Genomic DNA, 19750 nt, shown 5'->3' on the forward strand with positions numbered 1-19750 from the left:
TTCAGTTAGATTGAAACAAAAGGTGTGCATGTAAACAATGAATGGCGACCGCAGAACGCAAAAGCTGAATCCCGTACATTTTGAACGATCTCGCCCGCCGGACAAGTCCGGGAAAAGGAGGATGGTAACCCCTACTACTCAGCTTTCTCCTACTACTCAGTTTTCTCCACAGAACAAGAGCCTGCTAGCTTAGCTTCCAAAGAAAGACGGCTGACACTGTGTGCATTCTGTGAGTGAGATCCCTCCCTCTATGGGCGGGCTGAAAACATGCGGAACAACGCCGTCTACTGGCTGTAGTCTTTAGCCTCTGGCCAGAAAATCCTCCGATGATGCAAAATGACGGTTTTTGCGTCATCGGAGGATTTTTTCCAGACAAAAAATACATAAATCTCTTGTCTCAGGGGGATATGAGGGTGGAAAGCATGGTAATTCGAAAATACTACAGGTTTTCTACTAATACAAAGTTTAATGCTAAATCCTGAAGTATCCCTTTAAGTTGTGCTAAGATAAAAATATGTACCAGCTTATTGATTGCTTCTATAGCTATGTTATTCATATAGACTTCATGTGACGAATATTTTTTACGTACTTTGTAGATTTCTGTTTGTAGCAAATTTGCGACATTGGTCCATAACGGCTGGATTGGGCTAATGGCTACATATTATAATAATGCTGTATTTAGATGGTTTCAGCAAAAAAAAATTTTTTTTTTTTTTTCACAAAAAATAGCATGTTAGGATATAACACTATAAGAATATATAATGTATGCACTGGAGAAACAAGGAAAGAGTTAAACAGAGTGTAACATGGAATGTATAAAAACTACTGTCAATGTTAGGGAGTAGGAGAGTGTTTTGTTTCTTGCTGTTGTCAAGATTCATTAATTTGTCAATTAAAGTTTATAAGTTCTAACAACTTTGTGCCATGAATAAAATCTACATACCTGAGATGGGAAAATGTGTTTTATTAATTTTACCATTTTGTAAAAAAAATTACCCTAAATGCCTGTTGTCGCAAATTTGCAACATACCAAAATTTCTATTTATTTGTTGTGCAAAAGTGAAATTTATAATCTCAACATTATTTACCATCTACTTAAAGGCAAAAACACACATAATTTTTTTTTTTATATACAGCTATATAAATTCAGGCGTTAAGACATCAGTGACCATTTACCTGTCTTTATTGTCTATCACTGTACTTACTGGAAACTTAAGCATCAAAATTAATATAAATACAAGAGGGAAAGAACTGAAGAAAACATCAATGCATTTAAGAATGATTTGTTAAAACAAAATTGGAAAGATGTGTTTAAAGAAGATAAAGACATCAATAAAGTGTATGATGTATTTCTAAATGTTTTTACATCATTGTATGATAAAAATTGTCCGGTAAAACAATACAGTTATAGACATAAACAAACAAATAGTCCTTGGATCACTAAGGGTCTGAAAAATGCCTGCAAAAAGAAAAACACATTATACAGGAAATTTATAAAATGTCGAACTGTTAAAGCAGAAAACAAATATAAAAAATATAAGAATAAATTAACCAGTATTATGAGGATATGTAAGAAAGAGTATTATAATAAAATTTTAGATAAGAATAAAAGCAATATGAAAGGTTTGTGGAAGGTGTTAAACAGTATTATAAGAAATGAAGCCGGAAATAAAAACACTGGTTATCCAGAGTATTACATTGAGAAGGATAAGATAGTAAACAATATGGAAGATGTGGTTCATGGTTTCAATAAATTCTTCATAAATGTAGGACCAGATTTAGCAGACAAAATTCAGGACTGTGAAGTAAAAAATGAAGTTGTTACAGATCTTTTGGACAGAAACCTTAATTCTATATTCCTTAAAGCAGTTAAAGAAAAAGCGGTTCTACAGATTGTAAAAAAATGTAAAAGTAAAGCCTCAGTGGATTGGAATGGTATTGATATGTGTAACCCAGGTTGAAATCTGGTAATATATTATTAGTTCTGCTGCCCCTTTAAGAAGTGATCTCATGCCACCCCAGTCATGTGACTGTGCTTGGCCAATCGCGCAGTAGAGCACAAGTTTAATTAGGCTGCAGCTTCTTCCTCATTCAGAGGTGTGGGGAAGCTGATCGGTAGCTGTGGACAGGTTTGTGTTCAACAAACAATTCACTCTTTTGCTTGATTTATTCTTTTAAGTTAAACACATCATTGTAACTTTTAGAATAACTTAGTGGCTGCAGGGGATTGTCACCGTCACCAGATTGCCATATGTTTACTTAGAGGAACTGGTGAGTACTCTGAATGAATGAACTACATGCTGAAAGCTAACATATTAGCCAAATATTGACCAACTGGTTTTGATTAATTTTATGCTTTTGTGACATTTGCATTTGTGGGTTACAAATATATTTGTTTTCAGTAAGTGTGTTTATATGTAGTTAGGAAATCTGATTATAGTACTGTTGAATTTATTTGAACTTTGTGCAGCCAATACAACTTTAACATTGTACTGTTTATTGTGTTGTCATGCCCTTAATGTTTATTATTTGTAGTTTGTATATTTATTGATTCATTCTGTAATAATTTAGAATTGTGTGCACATGAAAATGATATCTGAGTGTGGAATGAGCTGATGCTTAGTTCCAACTTAGCCCTGTTATTTACTGGTCCTGTTGTTGTACTACAGGCCAGGTTTTTTCTCTCTGTCTGGAGACGAGTGATGGCGAGCCGAATTTCTATTGCTGGGAACCTACCATCCGTGTAGCATCCACTGAATAGCCATCCTACTGGTCTGGTAGGAAGGTTGTCCACAGCCTGTCCCCCACACACTTCTCCATAGACTGGTGCTTCAACCCCACATACACATCCTTCACATGATGAACAATAACTTACGGACTTATCACTACAAGCTTCCATAAAACCCTTGTGGGTTGTCGCGCTGGTCTTGTATATCATCTATTGCTGGGACAGTTCTTTTTCTTTTTTTGGTTTTTGTGTGTGTGTATTTGCTGTAATTTATATTAGTATATACTTGAACAACAACTACCAAGTGCACGTAACTATAAACCGGTTCAACTGCAGTCTGTAAATATTTTGGGTTTCTTTTCTTTTTCTTTTCTTTTTCTTTTCTTTCATTATTTCTATTTGTAAATATTTTGTTTGATTATTTTGCAATATATGGTACCTGCACCAAATTTAAACTTATGTTTCTGTGTTGTTACTGACCACCAGCTCCTGTAGACGAATTTAGACTTCTGTTATTTTACTAGCCTAAGACATATTAATATCGGTTAACCGTCTCAAACACCCGTTACATCTTGGCGAGCCAGCCAGGAGCTGGTTTGTACAGTAATTAACATTTTTTTACAGAAACCGTTTATTTAGACTCACCAGTTCGTTTTTTGCGATGGAAGTTTTCGAAACACTCGGGATAAAAATTCCTAATGCCGTCTTAGTGGATGGGCCGGTTGAAGAGAGTTCCTCTGAAGTTATAGATTTTCTTGATCAATACGGCGACATTAATCGAGATGACATTATTGATGATAGCGAATCCGAATTTCATCATATGCTCGTTGTTGAATTTGTGTCAGGAGCGTCAGTAGCAAAACTGTCTTCACGACTGCCGTATACATTTATTTCTGATGAAAATAACGAATTCCATATTAGGAATTTATCCCAAATTTACACTTCAAAGTTGGGTGGTTCAAAGACTGACACTTATTTATCTGACCTGAAAGGAATTGCTAGAATGTCTGGAAAAGATTATTCGATGGTTCTTGGTGAAATGATGTCCCAGATACAACAAGCTATAGCACAACTTCCTCCCGCTGCTGTAAATGTCCCTAAAATTGAACAAAAGATAGCTGACCAACCAAAAAACCCTCCAGAGCCATCTGTACCTCCTCCAGTACCAAGTCGAATTTTTGGTCCAGTGTATGCTCCTTTTCAGACCTCTCTCACCCCACCTGCTTCTGCTTTTAACAGTGCCGGGGGACGACCGATTGCACCTGGTGACCTTAACCCTCCTGAGGTGCAGCGCTACGTCGTGGAGCATGTGGTTCGGAGCAGTGATACATCCATGCATGCCACCCACCGGCTGAGATCGCTCTCTGGTAAAGTGCCCAGGCCAAACCATGAAATGGACTACGACACCTGGCGGTCTGGCGTCGAATTAGTGCTGCGTGATCCAGCCATATCTGATCTCCAATGCTCCAGACTAATTCGTGACAGCCTGCTGCCCCCTGCCTGTGACATGGTGAAACATCTAAGCCATGATGCGTTGCCTGATGTGTATCTGCAACAGCTGGAGTCAGCGTATGGCACTGTCCAGGATGGTGAAGAACTTTACGCCAAGTTCATGGACACTTACCAAAATCATGGAGAGAAGCCGTCTGAGTACCTGCAGAGACTTCAGGTGGTACTGCAACATGCTGTGAGGAGAGGAGGAGTATCTGAGAGAGATATGGATAAACGCTTATTGGCTCAATTCTGCAGAGGGTGTTGGGACAATGGACTGATTTCAGAACTCCAACTTAAACAAAGGAAATCCAGTCCACCATCTTTTGCTGAACTTTTACTACTCCTGCGAACAGAGGAGGACAGAGAAGCAGCAAAGGAGCGAAGAATGAAACAGCATCTTGGAGGAACTAAACAAAAGGTAACCACTCATGCTCAATTTGTAAACAGGCCGGATGAAGAATCAAATCTGTGCACTGCGATAACAAAGTTCACCAAGGAGCTTTCACAACAGATGACAGCCATTCAACAACAGCTTGCCGCTCTCAACGCCGGTCAAACCAACAGACATCAGCCAGCAGCTATGTATTCTGCTTCAAAGCAGTCTGAAACCGGGAAGACGGGGAGAAATGCCAAACTAGCTTCTTCCTATCTAAAACCTGGGTTTTGCTTTCGCTGTGGGGAGGATGGCCACATTAAGCCTCAGTGTGATTCTGATCCAAACCCAGAACTGGTTAGTGCCAAGCGAAAGCAGTTTCAAGACAGGCAGCAGAAGTGGCAGAGACAAAATCCATCTCCAAAGAAGCATTTAAACTAGCTCCAGTTCCTGGTGTGGGACACCCAGGGGCTGAGCAGGATCAAATTTGTCCCGCTAAGAGTAAGCTTCCTGTCAACTGTTCTGAGTTGCGGTCTACATCACGGGGAGTACCAAAAGGACTTATAGGATCCAGATGTACTGCGGATGTCAGAGTTGCCGGTCACCAAGGTTCCTGTCTTCTGGATACAGGGTCCCAAGTTACGACCATTCCGGTTTCCTTCTATAATAAATGTCTCTCCGATCAGTCAGTTCAACCCTTGAATGAGCTACTCCATGTCGAAGGAGCAGCAGGCCAAAATGTTCCATATCTTGGCTACATTGAAACTACAGTTACTTTTCCTAAAGACTTTGTTGGAAGCATCATTACTGTTCCAACTCTTGCACTCATTGTACCTGATGTCAGACCAGGATTTCCCACCTCAATCTTGATTGGCATGAACACTCTTGAAACGCTCTATGACCAGTTTCGGCAAAGCAACAATTCTTCTTTCCAACCAAATGCATCCGGTTACCGAGCTGTACTACAAACTCTCCAAGTGACCTACCAACAAAGCTGCAGCGACCATCTTGGAGTTGTAACTCTGCTCAGTCAATCCTCTTTGCTCATTCCTGCTGGCCACACTGTATTGCTGAAAGGCTCCGCTAAAGTCTCTGCTCCAGCAAGTCAGTATGCTGTCGTCCAACATCCGGATTCAGGCCTGCCGGGTGGTCTGTGCGTTAGCAGCTGTCTTGTCGCCATGCCAACGCATTTCTCTCACCAAGTACCTGTCATGGTGAGAAACGAATCGGAGCAAGACATCTACATACCATCTTCGACCATCATAGCAGAGCTGGGAGCCTATGAGTGCATCGTCTCAGAGCAGCATGTGACCAGTTCCTCCGCACATGGGCCCAACGGCACTCCACTAGTTTTCAACTTTTGGGAATCGCCATTACCCCCGGAATGGAAGGAAAGAATAACCAGCAAGTTGAATGCAATGTCCAATGTCTTTTCCCAGCATGACATGGATGTTGGCTGCGCTAGTCATGTGAAACATCATATTAATCTCCATGACAACACTCCGTTCAAGCACCGAGCAAGACCAATTCATCCTCAGGATATAGAAGCTGTTCGCAAACATCTGAGAGAGCTTCTAGATGCTGGTGTTATCAGAGAATCCGAGTCACCATTCTCGTCGCCTATAGTTGTTGTCAAGAAGAAAAATGGAGATATTCGATTATGTATTGATTACCGCAAGCTCAATTTGCAGACTGTAAAGGATGCATATGCATTGCCAAACTTGGAGGAATCGTTTTCTGCACTCACTGGATCCAAGTGGTTTTCGGTGCTAGATCTCAAGTCAGGTTATTATCAAATCGAAATGAATGAAACAGATAAACCAAAAACAGCCTTTGTTACGCCTCTTGGATTCTGGGAATTTAACCGTATGCCCCAGGGAGTAACCAATGCACCTTCAACCTTCCAAAGGTTAATGGAAAAGTGTATGGGAGATCTCCACTTGGAAGAGGTCCTGGTATTTTTGGATGACCTGATCATTTTTTCCAACACGCTTGAGGAGCATGAGAGCCGTCTGCTTAGATTGCTGAGCCGTCTACGAGAGTACGGATTGAAACTATCGCCTGAAAAGTGTAAATTCTTTCAGACATCAGTCAAATATCTAGGACACATTGTTTCTGAAAATGGTGTTGAGACCGACCCAGAGAAGGTATCTGCACTAAAATCCTGGCCAGTTCCCACTAATCTCAAGACCTTAAGATCCTTCCTGGGATTCGCAGGCTATTACCGCCGTTTTATTAAGGGGTATTCAGCCATTGCAAAGCCTCTCAACGACCTTACCCGCAGATATTCTTCCACAAGAAAGAACTTAAAACCCCTTGACTCAAAGGTCCACCAGTTCGATCCAAAGCAACCCTTCGGTTCTCGGTGGAGTCCTCATTGTCAACTTGCTTTTACTACCTTAATTGAGAAACTTACCAGTGCACCAGTCCTGGGGTTCGCTGATCCAAACTGCCCTTACATTCTGCATACGGATGCGAGCACCATTGGGCTGGGTGCAGCGCTGTATCAAGAGCAAGACTCTAATTTTCGGGCTATTGCTTTTGCAAGCCGAGGTCTATCATTAAGCGAAAGTCGCTACCCAGCTCATAAGCTTGAGTTTTTAGCACTAAAGTGGAGTGTGACAGAAAAATTTCAGGACTATCTGTATGGTGCCAATTTTACTGTGGTTACTGATAATAACCCTCTTACCTACATCCTGACATCAGCCAAGCTGGATGCAACGAGCCATCGGTGGTTGGCTGCGCTTTCCACGTTTTCCTTTAAGTTGCAATATAGAGCTGGAAGACAGAATCTGGATGCGGATGCACTTTCCCGCCGACCACAGGAAGACCCGTCCTGTGGCGAATCCGATCAAGAACTCCTCAATCAGTTTGCCAGACAACATCTTTCTAATCCTGGCGACCCCTCAATTCCGTCTGAGGTTGTCAATGCCATTTGTCAGAGTTGCCTCATTCGAGCAGAAGCAGCAAGCACTTTGATCGAGTCCCTGTCTATCATGGCAGACGTTCTTCCTGAGAGTTACACAGAAGATCCTGGGCTGCCTGTGGTTCCGGCTCTGTCCCATCTTGAGCTCCGGGACAAGCAGAGGGCTGACCCAAACCTTCGGGAAGTCATACATCTGATGGAGACAGGTGAGAAAGTTCCTCCTACTGCCAGGGAGGAGCTGCCTGAGATCTCCTTGCTGCTGAGGGAGCTCAGCAAGCTCAAACTGGTTGAAGGCATTCTCTACAGGAAACGACAGGACAATGAACAGACTTCATATCAACTCGTCCTGCCTGAAGAACTTCGTTCCACTGCTTTGCAGAGTCTCCATGATGATATGGGTCACATGGGGATAGAGCGTACGTTAGACCTCGCTCGCACCCGTTTCTATTGGCCCAAGATGTCTGCTGACATAGAGCACAAGATAAAGGCTTGTGGACGGTGTGTTCGTCGAAAAGCTCTTCCTGAGAGAGCTGCTCCTCTTATCAGTATTCAAACTTCCAGACCACTTGAACTTATCTGCATGGATTTTCTCAGCCTTGAGCCAGACTCTAGCAACACTAAAGACATCCTCGTGTTAACAGACCACTTCACTAAATTCGCCTTAGCCTTTCCAACCTCTAATCAGAAGGCTAGGACAGTGGCCAAATGTTTGTGGGACAATTTTATAGTTTATTATGGGATACCAGAAAGACTACATACAGATCAAGGGCGGGACTTTGAGTCCAAACTGATTAAGGAATTATGTGAAGTGGCTGGAATTAAGAAGTGTCGGACTACACCATACCATCCGCGAGGAAATCCGGTAGAAAGATTCAACCGTACTCTGCTCAACATGTTGGGGACTCTGGAAGCAAAACAGAAAACTAAATGGAAAGATTTCGTCAAACCCTTGGTACACGCCTACAATTGTACAAGGAATGAGACCACAGGATACACACCATACGAACTGATGTTTGGACGTTCTCCTCGTCTTCCGGTCGACCTGGCTTTTCGTTTACCGCTGAGTGGGGCAAAACACCAACCTCATTCACAGTATGTCCAAAATCTGAAGTCTCGGTTGAAAGAAAGCTACAACATTGCCTCAAAGAACGCCACTAAAGCATCTGAAAAGAACAAGGTCCGCTTTGATCAAAGAGTCATTCCTTCGAAGTTGGAGCCTGGAGATCGTGTGCTTGTGCGCAGTGTTCGATTGAGAGGTAAACACAAGCTCAGTGATAAGTGGGAGCAGGACATCTACGTTGTGGTGGATCAAGCTGGAGACCTACCAGTCTATACAGTGAAGCCAGAACGTTGTGATGGTCCTAAACGTACTCTTCACAGAGATCTTCTTTTACCGTGTGGTTTCCTCCCTGCTGTTGAAGAGCCGTTTATTGAGGCCAGTTCAGTCTCAAGGCCAAGAACGCGGCAGCAGCGTGAGATCCCTCCTGACTCTGAGGTCTCTGAAGAGGAAGACTCTCCACCTGAACCAACAGTTCTTGGTCTGGACTCAAGCCCAATGAAGTTCACTGTGGAGAAGTTTTATAAAAAGGCTTCATCCCCAAGTGTTGCCAATGACTATCTTCCTCCACCAATGACACCTGCGAGTGAACCAGCTGTTGTTGATGAAGGATCAGAGAGTGAGCACTTACCTGAAGAAGAGACGTTACCTGTAACATCTGGCCATTTATCTGAAGGTGAAGAATCGGTAGCACCTGTTGAAGCTGACTTACCTGAACACCTATCTGAGTCTGAAGCCGAGGAAGAAGAAGAGTCTGTCGAACTACCTGTGGAAAGAAACTCTGGAAGTGTCAGTCCCGAATTTGTTGAAATTTCACTCACTGAAGACGCTGAAGAATCTGTCGATCCTGAGACGTCAGTTTCTAGTGTCTTTGAGCCCTTAAACTTTGATTTAACTCTTGATTCGGTAGAACCAGAACCCGGTTCAAGACGTTCTGTGCGTCAACGATTACCACCTAAAAGGTTGCAGTACAGTTCGCTTGGTAATCCCCTGATATCTGTGGTTCAAACCCTTTTACATAGTATATCTGAGGCATTAAATCCTGCTTCTACCACCAGTTCAGTTATTCATGTGGTTTAACATGCAACGGGACGTGCATGGGTTTAAAGGGGGAGGGTGTAACCCAGGTTGAAATCTGGTAATATATTAGTTCTGCTGCCCCTTTAAGAAGTGATCTCATGCCACCCCAGTCATGTGACTGTGCTTGGCCAATCGCGCAGTAGAGCACAAGTTTAATTAGGCTGCAGCTTCTTCCTCATTCAGAGGTGTGGGGAAGCTGATCGGTAGCTGTGGACAGGTTTGTGTTCAACAAACAATTCACTCTTTTGCTTGATTTATTCTTTTAAGTTAAACACATCATTGTAACTTTTAGAATAACTTAGTGGCTGCAGGGGATTGTCACCGTCACCAGATTGCCATATGTTTACTTAGAGGAACTGGTGAGTACTCTGAATGAATGAACTACATGCTGAAAGCTAACATATTAGCCAAATATTGACCAACTGGTTTTGATTAATTTTATGCTTTTGTGACATTTGCATTTGTGGGTTACAAATATATTTGTTTTCAGTAAGTGTGTTTATATGTAGTTAGGAAATCTGATTATAGTACTGTTGAATTTATTTGAACTTTGTGCAGCCAATACAACTTTAACATTGTACTGTTTATTGTGTTGTCATGCCCTTAATGTTTATTATTTGTAGTTTGTATATTTATTGATTCATTCTGTAATAATTTAGAATTGTGTGCACATGAAAATGATATCTGAGTGTGGAATGAGCTGATGCTTAGTTCCAACTTAGCCCTGTTATTTACTGGTCCTGTTGTTGTACTACAGGCCAGGTTTTTTCTCTCTGTCTGGAGACGAGTGATGGCGAGCCGAATTTCTATTGCTGGGAACCTACCATCCGTGTAGCATCCACTGAATAGCCATCCTACTGGTCTGGTAGGAAGGTTGTCCACAGCCTGTCCCCCACACACTTCTCCATAGACTGGTGCTTCAACCCCACATACACATCCTTCACATGATGAACAATAACTTACGGACTTATCACTACAAGCTTCCATAAAACCCTTGTGGGTTGTCGCGCTGGTCTTGTATATCATCTATTGCTGGGACAGTTCTTTTTCTTTTTTTGGTTTTTGTGTGTGTGTATTTGCTGTAATTTATATTAGTATATACTTGAACAACTACCAAGTGCACTTAACTATAAACCGGTTCAACTGCAGTCTGTAAATATTTTGGGATTCTTTTCTTTTTCTTTTCTTTTTCTTTTCTTTCATTATTTCTATTTGTAAATATTTTGTTTGATTATTTTGCAATATATGGTACCTGCACCAAATTTAAACTTATGTTTCTGTGTTGTTACTGACCACCAGCTCCTGTAGACGAATTTAGACTTCTGTTATTTTACTAGCCTAAGACATATTAATATCGGTTAACCGTCTCAAACACCCGTTACATATGGTATTGATAAAAAAAGTTATTACGGAGATAGTAGAACCATTAACAAACATATGTAACTTGTCTTTTCAAACCGGTAAATTTCCAAATAAAATGAAAATAGCAAAGGTAATACCAGTATATAAGAGTGGAGACAGACATTACTATACAAATTACAGGCCGGTTTCATTACTCTCCCAGTTTTCTAAAATTCTTGAAAAGCTTTTTGCAGAAAGAATGGATAATTTTATTGAAAAATATAAACTCTTAGCTGATAGTCAATATGGATTCAGAACAAATAGATCAACATCCTTAGCGTTAATGGAATTAATTGAGGAAATTACAAATAGTATAGATAACAAAAAATATGCAGTAGGAATTTTTATAGATTTAAAGAAAGCATTTGATACGATCAATCATGATATTATGATCAATAAACTGGAAAAGTATGGCATTAGAGGAGTAGGATTAAACTGGGTGAGTAGCTATTTACAAAACAGGCAACAATTTGTGGAAATTGGTGAACATAAATCAACTTGTATGACTTGTGGAGTGCCACAGGGGTCAGTTCTTGGTCCAAAGCTTTTTATTTTATATATAAATGACGTATGCAGAGTTTCTAATATGCTGAATTTTATTTTATTTGCAGATGATACCAATATTTTCTGTTCTGGTGACAATTTACAACAGCTTTTTTGTCACGATCCACACTCAAGGAGACAGGGGTAGATCCAAAATGCAGTATTTATTGTTTAGGGTAATCCAATATCGTAAACATCCAGGCAGGGGTCAAATCCAAATAAGCAATCCAAAACAAGAAACACAACAGGAACAGGCAAGAAACAGACATCAGAAGTGGTGTGATATACAACAAGGACTCCGTGACACATACTAAAACAGACAGGGTTATATACACAGGGAAATGACAATGCTAATGGGGAATTGGCTGAGTGCAATGATTAGTGACAAGGGACAGCTGAGTGCAATGAAGAACAAGGATCGTGGGGAATGTAGTTCAGAATGTGACAGACACCGTGGGGAAGGAGGACATCTAGTGGTGACCCAGGGAACTCAAACCAGACACTGTGACATAACCCCCCCTCTACGGAGTGGCTACCAGACGCTCCAAGACATGACAGACAAAACAAGAGTCCAGGCGGGAGGTGGACTGGTGGAGGATCAGGGGGAGGGATGGGGGGCCAGGTCCATGGAGGGAAACAGGCAGTGACAGTTCATCTGGCAGCCAGGGCGGCGACGACAGTCCATCGGGCGGCCAGGGCGAAGCAGACTTTCCCTCGAGTGGCCAGGGCGGAGCAGGTCGTGCAGGCGGCCAGGGCTGAAACGACAGTCCATCGGACGGCCAGGGCGGAGACTCTCCCTCGGGCGACCAGGGCGGAGACGACCCCTCGGGCGGCCAGGGCGGAGACGACCCCTCGGGCGGCCAGGGAGGAGACGACCCCTCGGGCGGGCGGCCACAGCGGAGACAACCCCTCGGGCGGCCATGGCACAGGAGGAGACGACCCTTCGGGCGGCCATGGCACAGGAACAGACACCGGCTCAGGAACAGGAACAGACACCACCGGCTCAGGAACTGGAACAGACACCACCGGCTCAGGAACTGGAACAGACACCACCGGCTCAGGAACTGGAACAGACACCACCGGCTCAGGAACTGGAACAGAGACCACCGGCTCAGGAACAGAGACCACCGGCTCAGGAACAGAGACCACCGGCTCGGCGGCGGCCATCTTGTCTGAAGACACAGGTTCGGCGGCGGTCATCTTCTCCGAAGACACAGGCTCGGCAGACGTGACGTGAACAGGCTCGGCGGCGGCCATCTTGTCGGAAGACACAGGCTCGGCAGACGTGACGTGAACAGGCTCGGCAGACGTGACGTGAACAGGCTCTGTGGCGGCCATCTTGTCCGAAGACACAGGCTCAGGAACAGTCTCTGGCTGGGCAGACGTAACGTGAACAGTCTCTGGCTGGGCGGAACTCAAGTGCTTCCTCCAAGCGTGCAGAACCGCCAGTGCGTAAAACCCAAAGACAGCTCTCCTGGCCGTGGCAGGACTGATGGTGGGCTGCTCCAGGACGACCTCCGGGACGACAGTGGGCTGCTCGGGCACTGCCTTCGGGACGACAGCGGACTGCTCTGGCACGACCTCCGGGACGACATGCTTCCTCCATGCATGTAGAACTGCCAATGCGTGGAACAGGAAGACAGCTCTCTTGGTCGTGGCAGGACTGATGGTGGGCTGCTCCAGGACGACCTCCGGGATGCCAGCGGGCTGCTCGGTCACTGCCTCCGGGACGACAGCGTGCTGCACGGGCACGACCTCTGGGATGACAGCGTGCTGCACGGGGACAGCCTCTGGGATGATAGCGGGCTGCACAGGCACGACCTCTGGGGTGAGATTAGTCTCCGGACTGGCAGACTTGCGTCTCCTACCCCCTCTCCGTCTATGACGGCGAGACGGTGGCTCCGACCAGCCCTCACCAGCCCAGAGTCGAAGGGGGGCCATGGTGGAGAGTGGTGTTGGATTCCCTCTCGACCAGCCACTCCTCTGCGACCTCCCCAAGTCCCACAAAAAATGACCAGACGGGTTCCCTCAAAACGCTCTCTCCTCTCCCGCTCGGTGGCTGGGGCAGAGAAGTTGGCGAACATACCGCTGGATCTTTGTGTTTGACGGAGTCCTTCTGTCACGATCCACACTCAAGGAGACAGGGGTAGATCCAAAATGCAGTATTTATTGTTTAGGGTAATCCAATATCGTAAACATCCAGGCAGGGGTCAAATCCAAATAAGCAATCCAAAACGAGAAACACAACAGGAACAGGCAAGAAACAGACATCAGAAGTGGTGTGATATACAACAAGGACTCCATGACACATACTAAAACAGACAGGGTTATATACACAGGGAAATGACAATGCTAATGGGGAATTGGCTGAGTGCAATGATTAGTGACAAGGGACAGCTGAGTGCAATGAAGAACAAGGATCGTGGGGAATGTAGTTCAGAATGTGACAGACACCGTGGGGAAGGAGGACATCTAGTGGTGACCCAGGGAACTCAAACCAGAGTCAGAAATGAAAAAATTAAAACAGTGGTTTGATGTGAATAAATTGTCATTAAATTTAAGTAAAACAAAGATAATGTTATTTGGGAAACACAAAAAAAAATCCTCATATAAAATTGGAAATAGACAACGTTTGTATCGAAAGAGTTTAGGAAAATAAATTTCTTGGTGTGATTATTGACCACAAAATCTGTTGGAAACCTCAGATAAATTATGTCAAAGCAAAATTAGCTAAATCTATATCAATACTTGTGAAATCAAGGCATATTTTAGATAATAAATCTTTACATACACTCTACAATACTCTCATTTTACCGTATTTAAGTTACTGTGTGGAGATATGGGGTAATACATACAAAACCAACCTACATTATGCACATTACAAAAAAAAGCTATAAGAATCATTAATAATACAGGACACCTTGAACATACCAATCTATTGTTTTTTAAATCACATATATTAAAGTTCATTGATTTGGTTAAATTCAAGACTGCACAAATTTTGTACAAAGCAAGAAATAATTTACTTCCAGGAAATATGCAAAAAATGTTTATGGATAGGCAGGGTGGGTATAACTTAAGAGGGGAATATAATTTCAAAAAATTCAAAGTCAGAACAAATATGAAAAGCATGTGCATAACGGTATGTGGGGTGAGTTTGTGGAATGGTTTGGAGTTGGAGCTAAAAAACAGTACAAATATATATAAGTTTAAAATATTGCTTATAAAAGGATACAGGGATGAAGACAGGTAATGTTGGGCGGGGATATTATACAGACTGTAAAGGGATAGGTGATTATAATGTGCTGGGTTGCACAGTAAATTATTATGTTTGGCTGTTGTGTTTCTGTTTTCATTGTTTTTGGGGTGTTTGGTTTAGGTTTGTAAAGAAATGGTGTAAATAAGTGTTTAAGTAATTATGAGCATTGAAACCAGGGGTGGGAAGTAATAAGCTTTGGCTTCCTCCTGCTCCTTTTCGAACACATTAGTTATTTATTCAAATATTGTGGATAAATACTTTGTTTGTTTTGTTTTGTTTTGTTGCTTTGTTTACAACTTATATATGTTATATTGTATTTTCTTTGTCTATTTGTAATATGTTCGAAACAAAATAAAATGAAATGAAAATTCAAATGATGCAAGTGTTGAGCGCACGTGTTGAGTGTTCATTCACTCATCATGCACTCTTTTCTTGTGTTTTTTTTGTCTAGCACCTGATTTATGTTTTCATTGGCCAGGCGTTCTTGTATTGTTGTGTTCTGTGTAGCACGCCGTTAATGTTTGTCATCGGCTGCATGCTGCACTTCGTGGCCTATGCGCACTAGCTGGCTTGATTTACGTTAGCTATTCACATTTACGCGTTACGTTAAGTGTTTCCCGCGTGATGTACTTTGTGTTGTACGTTGCCGTGACGTTCACGCGTGCACCAAACTACTGCGATGGAGCCAAACGTGTCCCAACATGAAGTCCTTGAGTTTGAGGGTATTGGACCTGGAAAGTCCTTGAAAGGTCCTTGAATTTGAAGTTAACCAAGGTGTGGGAACCATGTGTGTGGACACACAGTCTGTGAGAACTCTCATTGGCTTCATGTTTTGTGTGTGTGAGCACATTGCTTTGTTTTGTTTGTTTCTGTGTGCCATGCGCTCCGCTGTTATCTTAACTCGTCCTTCTTGTTACCTGATTATTGGTTTATTCGTCCCACCTGTTCTCCCTTGTTTCCCTCCTCATTCTCCTATTAATGGCTCGTTTCCACCATGCGGTACGGTACGGTACAGTACACAGTAACAGTAGTATTATATTTCAACTGTATAGTAAAAAACGGCACTTCTAATGTTGTCATTCCCCTTGTAGCACGAGCAAGTGGCGATTCTCTGTCAACCAATCAAAGTTCTGCAGTGAGTCTAGCTCCACCCTTTAGGTACCAGACTGTGCTAGGTACCCCAACGGAAGGGTACCGGAAAAGTGGTACGGTACGGTTCGGCATTTTGGTACCAACAGAGAGTAAACAGAGAGACTAATGTTAGCGTAGCTGCCATTCTTCTTATGATGTAACGAGTACATCAGGATTTATGGGAAGTGTTCCCGGTTCCGGCTGACCTAATCTATGCAGCCTAACATTGAATTATAGAAATCTGTAATGTGTTATGTGAATGCTAGGTCAAAGAGATGTGTTTTTAGTCTACCTTCGAACTGACAGAGTGTGTCTGCTTCCTGGACAATGTTAGGAAGACTGTTCCAAAGTTTTGGTGTTAAATAGGAGAAGGATCTACCGCCAGCAGTCGATTTTGATATTCTAGGTATTATCAACTGGCCAGAGTTTTGAGATTGCAATAGACGTGAAGGACTATAATGCATTAAGAGCTCGCTCAATTATCTATTGAGCAGTCAGTGCTGTTAATAAATGGAGAGCACAATGTTCAGGGCCATGCAATTTGTTCATTGTACAGTATACAGCCTACAATGCACTGTACTACAGTATACAATACTAAAAGGGACAAAAATCAAAGGAGTAAACATGTGATCAATGTGCTTCTTCTTGTCTTAGGGCTGGGTCCGGCCAGGCCAGAGCACTCCTCCTCCTGCTGGAGATATTTTACTACTGTAAATGGCATAACTGTGTGACAATTACATTTCATTGAGTATTCTACACAGTTAATCCATTTACTATACTGTAAAAATATAACCAATTGACTCTGACTTGTCATTTTTCTTGGGGAAATAATATGGAGGTAAGAGTTCACCTTTGTAGGTCAGAGGCCTGTTGCATGAAGATAGTTGAACAAACTCTGAGTTTCAGAGTAGGTTTGGAGTTGACAAATCCATATGGATTCAACCTGGTTTATATCATGGTAAGGCCTCTGTTAACCACACGGTAAAAAAAGTTGCTACCTTTAATTTTTCAGTACAATCAACTTGGATGTTTAAGTCACTTAAACTTGAATTATATTAAACTGACTTAAAAAAAATAGTTGAGTCTTGTATAACATAAAAAAGTTGATTTTTTTAAATGTGTGTGTGCATGCGTTTGTCTGTGTGTGGCAAACTCTACATTTTAGACAAAATATGGAAAGTTTTTTTGCTCCCTGAGGGAAAGAGATTATAAATCATACTGATGTTTTTTGAAAATGTAAAAATACAGAAATAATGCAAGGGTTAGTGTAAGGAGAGAGAATATAGTTTGTTCAGTATAAAAAAAAAGATTGTTTGTGGAGAGTCCCCACAAAACATGCAAACCCAATGTGTGTGTGTGTATAAAAGAAATTACTTTCAACTTTTACTTTTTTCTACATCACTCCACGCTCCATAATGAAACTTTGTGACAGCTTGAAAAACTAAAACAATTACATTGCATAAGTATTCATACCCTTTTCTGTTCACTGGATCATCGTTGAGATGTTTCTACACTTTGACTGGAGTTAACCTGTAGCAATTAGTACATAATGTAGACTGAAAGTGTCTTATTTTTAGTTTAAAAGAAGCATACTAATAGCACACTTGAATACATTTATTGGTAACACTTTACAATAAGGTTCATTAGTTAACATTAGTTAATGTATTGACTAACATAAACTAGCAATGAGCAATACATTTTTTACAGTATTTATTAATCTTTGTTAATGTTAGTTCATAAAAAATACAGCTGTTCATTGTTTGTTCATGTTAGTTCACAGTGCATTAACTAATGTTAACAAATACAACGTTTGATTTTAATAACGTATTAGTACATGTTGAAATTAATATTACCTAAGATTAATAAACGCTGAAGAAGTAATGTTCATTCTTAGTTCATGTTATCTAAGGTAGTTAACTCATATTAACTAAGGTAGTTAACTAATGTTAATGAACCTTATTGTAAAGTGTTACCTATTTATTTTGTGTAAGGGATATGACACATTGTGCGCATAAAAGTAAAAGTTATGTGTATAAATGCACCAGTAATGGTACCATGCCAAGGAAAATTAATGACAAAGTCTCTTCATAATGATGAGGAAGATGTTCTTCTCTCCAGAGACCGTGGCCTGATCTCCTACATGTTTACCAGCACTGTTCGACCCTAGAGTCTAGTTACCTGGATCTGTTAAAGCCGTTCCTCGCTGGGTCCCAGTTGCTCCAAATTACCAAGCCTCTGAGAGCGCTTAATGATCGGGTATGTTTTTGTGTCCTGGACAAGTGAACTTGAACCCTTTCCTTGCCATATTTCACCAGTGTGTAATGGCATAAGACAAACAGAGAGACATACACAAACCGCAATAGCGCATAAACATATTAAATCAATGCCGGTGAATCTCTCAAACACAGGCTGGTAACATTCACACAAACACACCTGAATGTGATCGGTTATATATACAGTCAAAACAAAATTTACTCAGACACCTTCAACATTTCTCACATTATCACAGTTTATTCATTATAGTTTAGAAAATGGTAATAAAATATGACAAGAACTCAGAGTTATCGAATCAGTTGATATTTCCTTCTGTTAGACTGTCTCGCACATGAATTATGTTGAATATCTGTCAGCTGTTAAATTTAACTACACAATTAAGATAATACCAGTTTAGCTCAACCAATCACCAAGCAATGCTTCATTTTGTTCAGTCTGTGTGTAAAAAGAGCATTAGCAATTAAAGAAAAAACACGAAAGCAAAACATGATCAGGTCAAAAGTCTGAATAATTTTTTGGGTATAATATGTCACAGTTTACTTTATTTTGCTATTGTCACTTACATAAATGAACTATAGTGTCCTGCACACACTAAAAAATATCAAAAATTATATCTGGTGTCTGAATAATTTTTGGTGAGAGAGAGAGAGAGAGAGAGAGAGAGAGAGAGAGAGAGAGAGAGAGAGAGAGATGAGAGAGAGAGAGAGAGAGAGAGAGAGAGAGAGAGAGAGAGAGAGAGAGAGAGAGAGAGAGAGAGAGAGAGAGAGAGAGAGAGAGAGAGAGAGAGAGAGAGAGAGAGAGAGAGAGTAGAGGAGAGAGAGAGAGAGAGAGAGAGAGAGAGAGAGAAGAGAGAGAGAGAGAGAGAGAGAGAGAGAGAGAGAGAGAGAGAGAGAGAGAGAGGAGAGAGAGAGAGTGAGAGAGAGAGAGAGAGAGAGAGAGAGAGAGAGAGAGAGAGAGAGAGAGAGAGACAGAGAGAGAGAGAGAAGACTAGAGAGAGAAGTTTCTCGGGGTAAAACAGCAAGGGAGTAATGTACTCTAGTGTTCTGAAAAGCTCTCTCCATTTTACTCAATCCCAAAAAAGGACATAAATAAAAGCTGCTCTACTTGAAGCCTCCGTTCAAGAGAGAAAGTTGGAAGAGGGAGAGCGAGGAAAAGGGACACTGTTTTCACTGGAGATATTTCATCTGAAGATTCAACATGGGGTGAGTTGAACATGCGTGATTGTGTTCAAACTTAATTGTAACATAATTGAGTAATGTTTATGTAAATGTGAGTAATATCTCAGCATGCAGGAGCTCCAGCGCTGTGAGGTGATTGATTACACCTCTCGATATCTGTGGTGTGTGTGTGTGTGTGTGTGTGTGTGTGTGTTACTTCACTAGGCCTTCTCTGTCAGAGCTGGAGGTTATGTAACAACATAAGGAAACAAATATAGAATTTATTCTGTTTATGATTTGAGGATATGAAAGAACTCTCAACTGGTC

The 19750-nt window shown here is 41.8% G+C and overlaps 1 protein-coding gene and 1 long non-coding RNA gene across 2 annotated transcripts in view; both read left to right on the forward strand.

Annotated features, from left to right (window-relative positions):
- Nucleotides 1–1981: 1981 nt before the first annotated feature.
- On the forward strand, nt 1982–3183 carry LOC311079371. The gene is made up of 3 exons (XR_014605399.1): nt 1982–2129; nt 2205–2271; nt 2670–3183. It is a non-coding gene; the product is annotated as an uncharacterized lncRNA (long non-coding RNA).
- A 16156-nt stretch (nt 3184–19339) lies between these two features.
- Nucleotides 19340–19750, forward strand: part of pde5ab (phosphodiesterase 5A, cGMP-specific, b) — a 56678-nt gene continuing 56267 nt past the window's right edge. The window contains exon 1 of the mRNA XM_084108682.1: nt 19340–19468. Within this exon, the coding sequence (XP_083964808.1) occupies nt 19464–19468 (5 nt within the window). The 5' untranslated portion in view covers nt 19340–19463. The remainder of the gene's footprint in view (nt 19469–19750) is intronic.

The sequence above is a fragment of the Abramis brama genome (assembly GCF_963993115.1).
Source record: "Abramis brama genome assembly, chromosome: 3".
Lineage (NCBI taxonomy): Eukaryota > Metazoa > Chordata > Actinopteri > Cypriniformes > Leuciscidae > Abramis > Abramis brama.